The sequence below is a fragment of the Scatophagus argus genome, chromosome 11, assembly GCF_020382885.2.
Source record: "Scatophagus argus isolate fScaArg1 chromosome 11, fScaArg1.pri, whole genome shotgun sequence".
Lineage (NCBI taxonomy): Eukaryota > Metazoa > Chordata > Actinopteri > Scatophagidae > Scatophagus > Scatophagus argus.
The window spans coordinates 5355670-5370861 of record NC_058503.1 but is presented as its reverse complement, the minus strand read 5'-3'; the positions used below and the strand labels follow the sequence as shown (position 1 = coordinate 5370861).

At 41.7% G+C, this 15192-nt stretch overlaps 1 protein-coding gene across 3 annotated transcripts in view; it reads right to left on the bottom strand.

Moving 5' to 3' along the window:
• sema5ba (sema domain, seven thrombospondin repeats (type 1 and type 1-like), transmembrane domain (TM) and short cytoplasmic domain, (semaphorin) 5Ba) overlaps positions 1-15192 on the bottom strand; it is a 146807-nt gene that overhangs the window by 78262 nt on the left and 53353 nt on the right. For all 3 annotated transcript variants that reach the window (XM_046403888.1, XM_046403887.1, XM_046403889.1), the window contains exon 3: positions 7695-7925. In XM_046403888.1, coding sequence (XP_046259844.1) covers positions 7695-7878 — 184 coding nt within the window. In that variant the 5' untranslated portion in view covers positions 7879-7925. The remainder of the gene's footprint in view (positions 1-7694; positions 7926-15192) is intronic.

Sequence of the window (15192 nt, the reverse complement as noted above, 5' to 3'; positions counted from 1 at the left end):
CACAGTTTCACAGATATGCTAGCATGGTTCTTTCCAAACAGAAGCCAAGGTTCAGTCTCTGGCAGCGGGGCCTCTGGCTCAACCACACTGAACAAATCTGAATGGGAAGCTGGTGAGAGATCAGGTTCTTGCAGTCTGTCCACACTACATCCCTTCCTGTCTGCACCACGAACGTGTTAAGAGCACTGGATACTTCCTCAGACTTGTGTGTTTTTGAGCTGACTGACTCCCTGCACTCAGTTGACCCAATGGCTCAAAATGTTAAAAAAAATAAAAATAAAAAAACTGTAATTTCAGAGTGTATGGATCAGAAACAGTTCTGATTATACAGCCATTTCCTTTGTATGTGGGAAAGTGTGTTACATGTCCTGGGACTCTTGTGGTCAGTATGCCAAAAATTGCTTCACAGACTAGTACAGTGTCAGAAAAAAGTAGGAACCAACAGCTGCAATAACTATGACTGAACTAGAAAAACAAACAAAAAAAGTAGAGAAAAAGAGTACAGAAGCAATGATTAAACCAACAATTGTATCAAACGTGTCGTCCGTGGGGTACAAATGATCTTTTAAAGGCTCAGATGGTACAGTAGTGTTTGTTTTGTCTATGCTGCACATGAGGGAAAACAACTAACATGGGAAGGAAAAAAATAAATAAATACTTTCATGTTATCTTGCAATCCTTTTGTATTCTCCCAAGAAACGCTATTATTTATTATTTATCTCTTTATTTCCCAGGCATCTCTTTTGGTCCCCCTTGTCCCCTAAAGGAGTACTTTAGGGGCTATTCAAAATGAGAGACCTGATACCATTAAAGGCACTGATTGACCATCGTGGTCCTTATCAGAGATGAGCCCCTGACATAGAAAAATCTTGCATTTGTCTTTTCTTTGGCTTCTTTAATTTTCAGCCTGACAGCAAATGTTCACCTAATAACATCCTGCACAACGTTGTAGTTTTTATCATTTGCATTATAATCAGGTATCTAGTTGATTTCTCCCCTCAAGCACTGCACTGTTTAATGAGCTATGAATGACACATATTGTACTAAAGGTAGCTGTCTATCATCATCTTCCTTCAGGGGGGTACACAGAAACACAACGTCTTGCTAATGGGAATAAGACAGTCAGTATTAAAAATGGTTATCTTGGGGGCAAGGAGGTCGATCCAATATTGTTAACGAAACAGGTCACACAAAGACTTGCTGCTGTCTGCCATCTGGCAAATAGTTCTGTGAATGAAGGATCACCTCCAGTGTCAATTAGCTCAAGTATGATTGCATTCTGAATAAATGTAGCTCACCCAACAGCGAGAAATGTGAAAATGTCTGCTGTGGCCAAATAATGGCAAAGGAATGAATCTATCCTGCAATATACACATTTACATACAATATCCATTTACTGTAGGCACATGTTTGTGCAAAGAAAACTAAAGCACCACTATGAATGTCGTCACATTTTCCACTGTTGATCAACACTGAAGGAGCAAAACCTTGCCTCCAGAGCCAGATCTTTTCACCACTTGGTCTTATCTGGCCAAAAACCCTTGAAATATGTTTTGTTTGGTCTTCTTCATATCACTGTTGGTCCTTCCTCGCACTGCAGTCTCCACTTCGTCTTGTCTGCCCTGTTCATCACTATCTCTTCTATTCTACCTTCAGATTTTCACTGTGGCTGGCTTGCAGAGGGTAAGAGTTTGAGAGAGGCTGCCGTGCCTCAATGGAGCACAACTCTCTGTCTGTTCCTGTCCTTTCATCCCTCCATCGCTATGTCCTCCCCTTCCCCTGCTCCCACTCCACTGAACTCAGATAGAGGGGTCTGCGAGTTGTGGGCAGCACTGAGAAAGCTCCTGGAGAGACTGGGGACTGAGCAGCCACAGGAGGAATGGTGCTGGGGCCAGGAGGCTAATAGCCTCTCAGTCAGCAACTGGTAAAGATGTCTGTCTGCTTCTCACAAAACCAATGGTGAAGCAATAGCCGTGGAACTGTTACGAAACTGACAGAAATGTGGACAATGTTCTCAAAGAGCTAAAAGAAGGGGTGACATCACAAAAACCATTAAGAATCTGTCAAACTGCAGGCTTATCTGATCACATTTTGGTGTTCAAACATGTCTGTGTTACATAAACGTTCAGCAGGCTTTATTCAAACAACTGTTAGGGGCAGTGCAAGGGTGAGCAGTGGCGCTCTCACTCCTCCGAGTAGCTGTGTCGAGGTCCTTTCAGACCCAACACAAGAACAGCACCACTGCAACCTGTAACTGTTTGCAGTGGCTTTTCACTGCATTGAGCAAAGTGACGTGCAAAGGTCCAGCGTGCCGCTCTGCAAGCTTGATCGCAGCTCAAGAATAAAGTCTACGCTGCACATTTTTAAGTGCCCCTTTCAAGTTATGTTTTCAATCTAGTCCATACTTTGACAGTTGAACAGGTTGTCAATCTTTTTTTGACTTGGTCACATTCCAAAGTGTTTTTCATTGGAAGAAGTTGGTCTGAATGCAAGCTGAGAAATTTGTGAGAGTTAATGGTCTGATAATTTCTGGGGTTTTATGAAGGTTTTAAAGTTTGTTCAAAATATGAGAGGAAGTAATTCAACAAAAACATTACATTCTGACAAATTGGTTCATTATACTGTTACATTGTACTGCTACACAGTTTTCATTTTGCTGCTCAGAAATGCCATCAATGTGATTCATCCCATACAGACACTGGACATACTGCCAGACATGTGATAATTGGAAATTGTGATTCATGCTGAAAAGAGAGAGTTTTTATCACTCGTTGTTTATTTAATTCCTGTGCTGCTGCAGCCTCTACGTTAATGTGATGGCATTCATTTTGGACTTGTGGCATTTGGAAAATGTTAAAGAAATGTTACCTAGTGAATCTAATGCCTTGATTCTTGTGGAAAAGTGGCTCAGGGACTTATTCAGACGTGAGGACAGCACGTGAAATTTCCAACACTTCTGCACAACAGGGCACATGTCTGAAATGCACTATCCGAGGGGACAGGAGGCTGCACGGACACAGAAAAGCAAAGAGAGCAATTTTCCTGCTGCCTCTCTGCTTTTCAGTTAAAGTGGCAATAAAGCCTTTAAACGTTTTCTATTCTCTGATCCTCTTTGCTATCTCTTGAGCCTGCATCAGATATCCTGACATACCATCAGTGGGTGAGAGGCTGGCCCCAGCAGCATTCTAAACTCAGCTCTATTCAGCTGCCTGATTGATGGGTGCAAACACACCACAGCTCTGAAAGCACCACTCCAATTAAGGCCGCCACTGTAATTGTGAGCGAGGAAACAGGTAGCAAAGTAAGACAAGAATGTAAAATGAAAAATAAGATCAGAAATTCACCTTTTCTTTGAAGTGAACAGTTATGTCTTACAGGGGCATCGCTCTTGTGCTGCTTGAGAGCCCTTCAGACGGTGACACGATGGCTAAATGACAACACCATTACCCAAACGATGAAAGAGATAGAGGGACTCGTACAAAGTGAGCAATACATTTTTCTGACTATTACGGAGCATAACGAGAGCAAGCCGAGAGAGTAAAAAAAAAAAAAAAAAAAAAGTGATGAGAAGGGAAAAATGAAAAAAGAGTGAAGGAGGGAGGCTAGAAAGAGAATATAAAAGGAGGAACATGGAGAGGAGAAGGAGAATGAATGAGAGAGGAGGAGAGATAAGATGGGTAGAGAGAAGAATATAGGCAGGCAGGAGAGGGTATAAAAGCAAAAAAGAAAATACAAGATTTGTAAGAAATTGAACAGGAGCAATGACGCTAGTTGTTCCTATCCTCCTTTGTCTCTCTTCAGAGAAGATGACCCAGGCTTCATCATCTCTGTGAAGGAGGTAGTGGAAGCTGAGCCAAAGGTCTTATTATTGACCATTACTTTCCTACACATACTCCCCTATGAAACATCTTGTTACCTTGATGGATACTGCTGCACTGGGTTTGATAGAGCTGGAGAGTTTATCTATTTCTCTTACCAAGCTGACCCTTTACACACACTCCAAACCTCTGGACCTCAAAACATAAAGCACAACCGACTCCATAAATTCCAAAATCCGTATCTAGATTCAGCGTTCCACTTTCTACCCTCATGCCATGCTCTTATCACACCCGTGGTCTTATGCTGAGAGTCAGCATCATCCATCTAAATCATGAGCTGGCGGCTCGAACAGCGTGTGCCCGTGGGCGGAGGTTACGTGATTCCAATTCTGTATCCCTGCACTGCATCTGTGGTGTGGCTGACGTAAAACGCTGGCACGACATACAGACATACAGTCTGGAGTGTTTATGTTGTGTTCCAGCACACTGGGGAAACACAATGTTGTCAAGGCCAAAGTAAAGCTGATGGAGAGGTTTGATTTGGCCAGATAGTCTCCTGCATCTTCCTCATCTTTACTGCTGTAAAGTACAGTATGTGTACAGTACAGTATGTGTACATATATATTTGCACACAGAAAGGGGACTGTTAAGTGAAATTAACTCTAATATGTTTTCAATATCAATTTTATTATGTATATGATGAACTAAATTTTACATTTTTATTGATTTTTCACTTTTTACTGTAGAGTTTTATGACTGTTTCTCATATCATTTGCCTGATATCAGATTGAGTATCAGACTGAATCGGAGGATTCGGGTAGTTATACTGCTGTTTAAATGCCACGGCTTTACTGTGTCAGCTCAGAGCTCTTATAGTCTTTTTTTTTTCAGGGAAAATTGGATGCAAGGCTAAGTGGGGCCGTCTACGCAATACATTCATGGTGTAAATAAGCAGCTGTTTGCTAACAACGTCAGAAAGGTGATTCTAAGTCAATGCTGTGTTTACATCTTATGTTATCGGTTACTGGGGGTTTAATAGATGAACAGTAAAACTATTACCCAGTCAATTAGGTGTAATCATGTGTCATGGTTTATAGACTCTTTGTCATGGCTCACACAACAGTCTTAAAATCAAAACTTGGGATAATATATATATATACCAGTTCTCGTTGTACTGGTGATAGATGTCTTATTAAGTTTGACAAATTCAGGTCGGTGCAAATTATCAACAGCTCAAATTGTCCATGGCGCCAAACTGGAGGAGTGAGCAGATAGCCTGCTCCAGTAGAGGGACCGACTCGGGCCAGACGTCGATTGATCCATTCACCCTGCTCACACACTTATCACACAGATAGATCAGACACTAATTGCAACACAAAAACCACTTAGAAAGGCAGTCAAACATACAAACAATTATTGATATTGTAGGCACATGTAGCACTTATAGATGGGTACAATTCCAGAATGCCCGTGGTGAAATCTTCTTAAACGGCTCCCTGGTCTCCTCCAGGTGACTAAGGTAGCGCTACAACAAGCCGCTATAAAACGCTCATCAATCATGGAGGCTAATCTCAGGTTCTTGCTGACACTTCCATTGTGCAGGCCTTTTCTATACGGCTGCCTCCACATAATGCCCAGCTCTGCCTGCTTTGACAGACCAGCTGCCCTGCAGCTCCCTGCCATGAGAGCCCTTCTCAAGCGGCATGCCTTTGAAGTGAAGCACTGGCAGAGCTCAGGCTAATCTGGACATCTGAAGGACTGGTGGCTGAAGCAGGACAGAGGTATAGACTCAGCATATGGGTGACCTCAGCTCAGCTTTGTGAGGAGTGAAAATGGCCATGTCACCAGTTCTATGGGTTGAAAATCCAATAGAAAAAGACTCCAGTTTTCAAACTTAAAACTGTTATTGCAGAGAAAGTCCAGCAAAAAAAGGACCAAAAGGCACAGAGCTCTTTATGTCAATCTTCACTTCCATTAGCCAGAGTTCAGACCAACAACATGGGTAAGCTGGCCCCAGAGCACAGAAGGAGACTTGGAAGGGAACAATACTGCCATAAAAAAAAAAAGAAAAGCCTTGAGGAAATGTCTGCAATATGGTTTGGAGGGGGCAGAGCACATTTCTAATCACAATCACTTCTAGGCACCTCTTCAATTTTTGTATTTCTGTCCTCGATTCCCACCAGCGAGTTTTTGGTCCTCCAATCTTAGTCACCGTTCTTGGCAGAGGGAACACAAACAACCCTATTCAAAAATAAACACAGCAATTTTGTGCGTGTTTACCTTTCATTCTGCCATATCTATCTGTGATTCTCTGCCCCAAACTGTTCTATTCCATTTCACGCCGCGAGGAAGACCTCGTTTCTTGGCCCACTGTACAGATGATCGTTGCTAGACAGTGAGCGCCACTATTCTACACAATCATTTCTATCTTGTCCCTTCTTGCTTTCTATTGTTCTTTTATACTTGCATGGTGACCTGCATGGAAGCCAAAATGTAGGGTTTTATTGCGGCTGGCACGGTGAAATGTTTATGAAAACATTTTATTTTGTTGCTGTGAAAAGTGGAATGTATATGCTCGCATCAAATGATATTAAAGTGTCTCAGGCAAGTAACATACAGATAAATGTCCCTTTTAAGATATATGATAGCAATAATTTGCTCCATTCAAAACACATAAAGTAGGCACAAACCATTTGTTTAGAGGTGATGAGAGAGATTTTACTACCACAGCAATCAAGATTTAAGGTCAACTTATACCTGCCTATAAACTGCAACTTTCAGAGAACCTTGTGGCAACTCACAGAAATGTTTTCTGCTTTGGATTTTAAGAATAAGCATGTAGTGTGACCTGAGAAAAAGTTCACCTCCTCCTGGAATCGTTATTATTTTTGACTCAATATACTATTGATAAAGAACATCCTCCTCCCCTGTATGAGTTGTGAGCAGTAGTTCATTGGGCACAGAAAGCAGTCCTAGCCCCACTGAAAAGTTTCAGATATCAAAATCGACTTTTTTTTTAACATAGGTTATGTAGGAACCTCAACATTAAGTATAATTCTGATTTATTGTTTCTTATTTTAAGAGTATTAGCCATCATTTTTATCAGTATGGACAATATCTTACTCATAAAATAACTTCTGTTAAACTGTGAATGCTGTTTATCACAGTAAGTTTGAGTTTTAATTTTACAGTATGTCTGTGTCTTCTGTTCCAAAGAATTTGTCTAACCTTGGGTTTGTTTACAACCGTGTTTCTTCTCCCATCTGATTTCTTCTCAGTGATTTCACTATGATCTCAGAGGGGGGGAGTCACACACAACATAAGACCCAAGCTGTAAAACTAAAACACGCAATTTACTTCCAAAATTAAAGCATGAAAGCATGATTTTTCTGCTATGTGTACATTTCTCCAAATTTCTAGCAGGGTTTTTATGAGACTGCCTGTACATGACAGACAAAGTACTGCAGTGGCAGCTGTGAGCTAGCACTGTGTCTCTGTATCCGAATAATTAAATCCAAAGTCTGAGAAAAACTGAAACCGACATTAAAATAAAGAATAGCTTAATAAATTGGTATCAACAGCTGAACATTTGCATATTTTATGAAGAGCCCATTCTCCCACTTTGCTCTCAGCACAAATGCTCTTGTAAAAAGGAGGCAAATAAAACTAAAATCTTACAGTAGACCACCCATGGTTCAACATGATGTGTAGAAATCAGGGAAATCTAATTAGTGACAAGCTGTATGCAAACAAAGATTTTGCAGTGACTATAACCTGTCTTTCCCCGTAACCTGCTTTCTTGTGTCCATGTTAACATAGTAAGTATAGCGTTATCAGATGTTTCTATAAAACAAGTGGTTATAGGTGAGGTCTGACCTTGGATGGAAACCTTTGGATGTTCTTTCTTCGCGCACTCCGGATGGGTCAGCGGGTCAAACAATGCCACGGACGGGGTCGTCGGGACAGCGGAGTTCTGCGTGAAGACAGGTGGGAGGAGGAGGAGGAGCAGGAAGAGGCCAGGCATAGACGAGGGGGTGGAGTCCTGCGAGGATGCTGTCATGGTGATGACCTCTCCTCTAACTGCCAAGGTGGGCCTCTGGGATACAACTGGAGAAGAGAAGAGACGATTTCAGCTCCTCAATCCAACATTTTTTTACACCTGGCTTCAAAAGAAAAGAAGTTCTCTGAGTCACTTCAAAATCAACCTTCAATTCCTCAGGACTCCAAATCCAGCGCAGAGGAACAGAAAGAGAAAAAATAATGCAATGGTATAAAATTTTGGTAAAAACGACACAACCGTGGGATGAAAGCAAGGTAACTGGAAGGTGGCTGGAAAGACGACAAAGAAAGCTAAAATAGAGAGAGCGAGAGATAGAGGGAGTGGAGAACACAGAGTGGAAAAACTGCTGAGAAAACTCTTATGCTTCAGCAATGAGCCATCTCAAAGAAATACCTAACCTCTGACCTCGAGATAATTATTTAAGATGTGCAATTAAACTTTGGGAGTTAATTTAATGGATGATTAAAATTAGAAAATTGAATGCAGCAGTGGACTGTTCAATGAGGCAGAAGTTTCCACAAGTCAATGAAGCAGAAATGAACTCACTTAAAATGTGTGTCTCTTAGAGGTGTGCTGGAAATATGTTTGCACAGTTATGGACTTGACTCCTGTAGGTCCAAAATACATTTGTCACTGCACATGTGTGCTGCAGATCAACACATAAATGATATCTAATCGTTCTCCAACCTCCATATGTAAGTATTATTTAAGCACATCCAGCTAGCAGACGGAGATACACAAATGTCCCTACACAAAACACACAGTTACTCTAATGCTTCCAGAGTAAATGTAATATCCTCCAGTCATAACATATGAGTCTACAGTGCTGAGCTGAAAGCAACAGTTCATCATCTCCAGCCCTGCCCTCCTTACGATGTTAGCTTCACGAGGTGTAATATCATTTAAGTAGATTAAAAACTGAGAACATCAACTTTCTGGAGCACTTTGGCTGGGTTACATCTCTCTGTAGTGTTTTCCTCACTAATGCTTCAATCAATAACAAATTATTAGCTTGGTTGAGTTGCAAATCAACCATATTGGCCTGCAATCAATTATCCCTCTCACTACAGCTGGTAACTAATTAGGCAAATGCACAGAGTGCCCATGTTTGTCATTACAAACAATGGAGTCAACAGGCCCCCCAGCTACTGCCAGCAAACATACTGTTGATGGAACAGGTGGAAGTATTCAATGTACTCTGCACCGGACTTAACTAAGCCAGGCTGGATGTGTCTCAAGTTTTAGAGTCCAGTGTTCGGCCACACTCGCTCTGAAAATAGGAGTGCAGTTTACAAGATAAAAAAGGTCTGCATTGGGGAGTTGATACAGGTACAGGTGAGACGATGAAATACATTAAAGAAAGTCCAGTTTTGATCAGCTGATCAGTTTCAGGTCCCTGGCTTGTTCTATTTCACACATGGGCTTCTCATTGCATCTTCACATTAAATAATATTATATGACTTTCAACGCATGTGTTGATCTCACCAAATATAGGCCCACTTCAGTTTTGTAATGTACCAGACATGGCAGTTTTAAGACATATTGAACAAATACATTTCAAAATGTTGTTTCTGTGTCAAAAAAAGTTAGAACAATTAACATAGTTTTCTTTAACTTTGTCATCCAGACTGAAATGTAAAAACAACAGAAAAAAAGCTTATATTTCCTCTGCACACATTGGCCACTTGAGCCAGCAGCTTTTACACCATAGATGTCTGATTTACAGAGTTGTTTGCTGTTTGCAGAGTAAGCATGAATGGTGGAGTGTGCCATCAAGTCGAGACTCTCAAAAAAGGATGTCGTTGATGTTGGCATAGTCTTCATTGTGCCTCTGATTCTTCCCTTTCCTAGTTTTTGTGCATATCCTGTTTTTGTGTTCTAGGCACATCTGATTTCATCTCTCATTTGCAAATTGCAATCCAGCTCAACAAAAACTGCGATAACTGCTTTTCAGCCCAGTGCCATTTGCTGCAAACACAAACTGAACTGAGAACACTATGCTGACAGAGAGGAGGTCCTGCGGGAGCACAGTGGTTTTCCCCACTAGAACACAACCATTTCTTGATTTCTATCATCCATAGGAGTGGTGCTGGAAGATGCTTATTTCACATTAAATCACAGAGTCCTGAAAGTCAAAGGCTGACTCTACAAATCCTCTCATTAGTCTAAAAGCTGGACCGAGAGCAGGCAGGGCAGGAGATCATGACAGATGTCCAGGCCTCTGCTTTAAGTTCAGACTTTGGAGGGTGAGTTATCTTGGCATGGACACTCTGAGGGAACTGTACTGTCAGCAGCAGGATGAGTTTAGAGTGTGGATGTCAAAAATGTCTGTAGAAAGTCATGTCACACACTCAAGCAAACCCAGATGCACACACACACACACACACATTCACACAAAGTCTCAGCTCTGAAAACTGGCAAAATCCAGTCATGGACAGCTGGCCACACACCATATTGGGTCACAGCAAGTGGGCAGAACTGACACGTGCTGTGTGCCAACATCCTCTCCTGAGTGTGTGTGTGTGTGTGTGTGTGTGACTGTGTGTCCACTTGTATATAAGTGTGTTTGTTTATACCAAGGATGGCTCTTTAAGGCCACTTCAAAAAGTCCCGATACAGTCCATCCAATTTCCCATCTTGCTCTATTCTGGATTAGCAACACTTTGCTAGCAACCCAGACAATCCATACTACTGGACGAGCTGTCTCCACAAACACTAACACACACACACACACACACATACACAGTGTACCGGGCTACTGTCAGTCAGTCATTCAGACATCCTGAGGGAAACGATGAGTCGATTAAAGGTGTACTGTATGCTGAGGACAGGGTACTTGTGAGGATTGGACTTATAGATGTCCAGGCACGTCTCTTTGTCAACAACTTTGTGCTCAGTGAGGGGAGAGATTTACTGCCTGAATGCAGTTTAAAGGGTGTTTGCAGAGGAAGAAGGCTTTTTTTTCAGTCCCTTTAAAAAGTACAACCACTACATAAAAATACTCCAAGGAAAAGTCTTGCAGCCAAAAACGTACTCAAGTATTCACTGTGAAAAATGTCCAATCTCTGCACTGGTAGCTCCTCCATGCACGGGGGAGGAGGTGATGAAGGGGTGTTGGGGGAATTGGGAACCTTTGTGTGTGTATCTCACCGTCATGTGTAAAGAAGCAGAATTTATGCCTTATTTCAAGAATTCTTACAGATCTCCAAAACTGAGATGAATTAAAAGACAATTTAATTTCAAACACATCAGTCTTGGATTTCTGAAGTTTCATGGTTTATATGAACCATTTTTAGTAGTTGTCCGGAAACTGAAATTACATTTGCTTATCTTTTTTACTGCAAAATACACTCATGCTGCAGCACATTGAACAGCATGTAAACATAACTGCAAATATCATTTGGATGCTGCTCTGGTCCTCTTCAGGACCACTGCTAAGAACAAGTTTTCTGAACCCTTGTCTGTAAGCTACAGTAGAAGTTTATTCACTTTGTCTAGTTTGAGCTCAGCCTGCCAGCTGCTGTCAAACACACACATGCCGACATGCCCGTCCAGCTGCACATGTGAAAAGGAGCATTTCTGATATCTGCAACATAACTGGGAACTAAAGCTGTCAGATAAACTTAGTGTGACAAAAAGAGCAGGATTATTTCCTCTGACATGTTGTGGAGTAAGTCAAAATGTAAATTACATAAAGTACCACTACTTGACAACTGCAATAGTTGATACAATAGTTGAGTAAATGTATTGTCTCACCTCTGGGTGTGTACTCTGACAATTTACAGTAAACACACTTTTTTGACCTAAATGTTTAAAAAGCTAGAGGCAGTGTTTTCCTGTTAAGGTGTGCTGCATTAACTTCACACCAGGATGCTTCAGCAGGGTGGCAGCATGCTGTAAACAGCCCAAAGCAGTGCAGAACAACTCAGGTTTTTTTCTCCCACTGGCTTCTAATTAAAAACTACAGTGCTGAGATAATTTTTGAAGGCTTAACCTAGATAAAGAAGGTACGCTCTCCATTTAAAAAGAAAATCATTCACACTCTTTATCCAGATTACAGCTACTACATCTTAACCTTTCCCTAGCATAGGCTCTCATAAGTCCCTGCCAATGCCAGCATGTATCTATGGCAACAGAGCGGCAAGTTGGGAGTGAAGCAGCGGGAACCAGGTTGAGCGTATTTCGGCACAGACCTTAAGCGTCTCCCGGCAAGAGTTGGATGGCGGACTGCCTGCTGATGCAACACACTACCAGGAAGTGAACAATGTGTGTAAGACTTAAGTGATAATATTGACTGTATATAACGTATGTATTTAGCAATAGGGGGCAAAGGGGGCATAACTACTGCTTTTCGAAATGCATCCCTGCCTTTGTCAGAGCACATCGCATTCCTCCAGGCAGCAGGCCCTCTCAGCAGGTGTGTCGATCCTCCTCACACCAGTCGTAAAATCCGACCCCTCCTCCTCTTATCTTGTCTTTCGTCCATCACTCTAGAGGCCGTTATGGTACAAGAGTTTCCAGAGTTTACTGTACCTTTGCCGGCTACTTTTACATTTTAACTCAGCCTGCAAGGGGAGTACTTCTAATTACACCTCAATGCTAACTTCCTGAGCCCCATCTCATCAAAATGTGTTATGACACTGATTAAATTGCTACTGGACCACTGGCCAGCAGTTACCAACTGTATGAAATAACTGTCTATCTTATGCCCTTTTGGAACTGAACAAGGAAGAATTTCTGTGACCAGCAGGTGAAAAAAAAAAGATCAATGCATGTTGTTTTTAGAAAAATCTGTCATCAGGGACAGCAGATAAGAAATGTAATTGGGAATTTCTGCAGCGTCGCTCCCAGTCGAGGAACCTTTTTTCTTTTTCTTTGATTTGTTAGAAGTGATTAGACATCATTGTTAAGCATCTTTTAGCAGGATTTCAAACTAAGTCCCTCCAAGGCTTTAAGTGCATGAAAAATGTGTTGTTCCTACAGAGCTTACTAAAATCCTCCCAGTGCTCATCATTAACATGTATGGCACAGGAATAGCAATATCTCCTCATCCAAAAGCTCACAGGAATTCTTTGGCACACACAAAAATGAATTAGAACAGAAGGAAAAAACACCTGTTTCGTCAAGGAACTAAACACAAGATCGATGCCTGCAGTTCTGGGTGTAAATGAAGCAGGTTTTAAACAGAACAAGAAAGGCAGCAGAGCTCATTTCACACCTGTCATTTTACCTCACTGTCGATTCTGCTCAGTTGAAGAAGTTCTTGGGGGAAAAAAAAAAAACCCCTATGTGTGTTTACATGTGTCTCTGTTTAATCAAACCAACAAATCAAAGCCGCCTTACAACACTGTGATAAATGTTGACAACCCCTCCACAGATGCATATTGCCACCATATTCCCATCCTATTCAGCCTCTCTCAACCTTGCCCTCAGGGGGTTTGGTCCAGCCAAGGATACACTGACCATGTCTAATTCAACTCTATAGCTCAACCTCACCAATCTCTTTAATGCCTGCACTGCGATGGGGGGTGGGCAAGGGCAACCGGGGCCTCATGAAAGTCTCAAGGGAATGGGGGCCGAACATGTAGGCAACACACTCAGGAGAAGTATGCAGGAATGTGCAATGAAGATGGTTACAGGGTGAGATAGAAGATCTTTTTTTCTTTCTCTTCTTAGAAAGAAAGGGTGACAGAGAGGCCATGGCAAGCATCTCTTGTTATTGAGTCCCTTCACTCATGCTTGAGAAGGCAGGCACAACCGGATAAAGGATCTTTTATAGGAATGAGGGAGGGCTGACCCCAGACCGAAGAAAACAGTGTGTGTGTGTGTGTGTGTGTGGTTTGGGGGGGGTAACGACACAACACTGAGTGACAGGGCTGATGAGGTGATGAGGTTGGCAGGCGCTGTCTGGATTATGTCCGATATCAAATCAGAGGCTGTGCACTGTAAATACTAACATTCAAATTAATTAGAAATGATTAGTGAACCAAACTCAAAAATCATCAACCTGTTGTGAAGACTAATCTAAAATAAGTAACTAGTAATTTGGGTTTGGAGAACATGCTTAACTTAATGTACTCCACTTCAGTTAAATTAGAAAAAATTATTTAATGTCCCAGGGTCCTTTGGGCGTTTTTTCAGACATGCGCAGACCATGACGCAAACCTTGGCGCCGAATCGCGCGCTCTTTTCGACTGGATAATTTTCACCTATTTGGTAAGTAAATATTTTACTCTTTTGTCAACCGTCGAGTTGTTTTGTTGTTTTGTTATAACGTTAGTATGTTTTACTAACAAAGGGTAAGTTCCGTTTTTACAGTTGTGAGCTTATTTGTGGCATAAAATACAATAATTTCCTCAGCCATAGCAGTGCTGCATTATCTTTCGCCAAACTCGTTCATTTCACCGATATTTTCTTTATGATTTGCTCGTGCTAGCTAGCTGTTTCCACTAACGCGAATTCACATACGCGGCTACGTACTTCTACCGCGTACTGTCGGCTACAGAAGCCCAGAGGACGCGAAATCACAACAATACATGACAGTTAGTTACAGACGTCGGATAACATAACAGGCGACCCGGACCCAAAAGTTAAGCACGCACGCGTGTGTGAGTGACAGAGGGAGAGACGCAGACAGAGAGCAGCTGGAAACGGCAGAACGTACCCGACACATAAAGTCGTGTACCGACCAAACCGTTGTAATTATCATAGAAACGACTTCGCCAGGAGTATCACGAGGCTTTCCTGATCTGTAGGTGACTTTTTTATGTGATTTCCGACACCCAAAAAAAATTTCAACAGACATTTTCAACAATGAACTGCTCTGGCATACTTTCACCTAGAGACTTAAACTTTCAAATGTAGATACTAACGGGCTCGTTGCTCATGGTAGCAAAGACATGCTAATTGCTAACATTTGTGGCTAATGCTAGAATTAGTGGTTAGCTGCTCCTGTGTCTAAATAAACATGTTAAAAATGATTATTTGAGGTGTGCTTTTTCAATACAGACCCCAGGCAACAGCCCAATCGTCACTCTCAAAACTTCTGCGGGAATTTTCTAGTTTTAACTTTTTTTTTTCTTTTTTTTTCCCAAGTGGTTAATGATGAAATTCTCTTCCTTTTCAGGCCAAGCAGAGCAGTGTTATCCAATGCAGTGAACCTGTAAGTACTGCACATTTGTTGCTAAAAAGAGGGGCTACTTGCTTAAACATTACCGTTTATGCATTTCACTGTCAGTTGTGCAACTTTGTGGAGCTTTGCACAGAAGCAGTCTAGTTTCAAGAATGATGGAAGAAACATTCTCACTGCGCAGA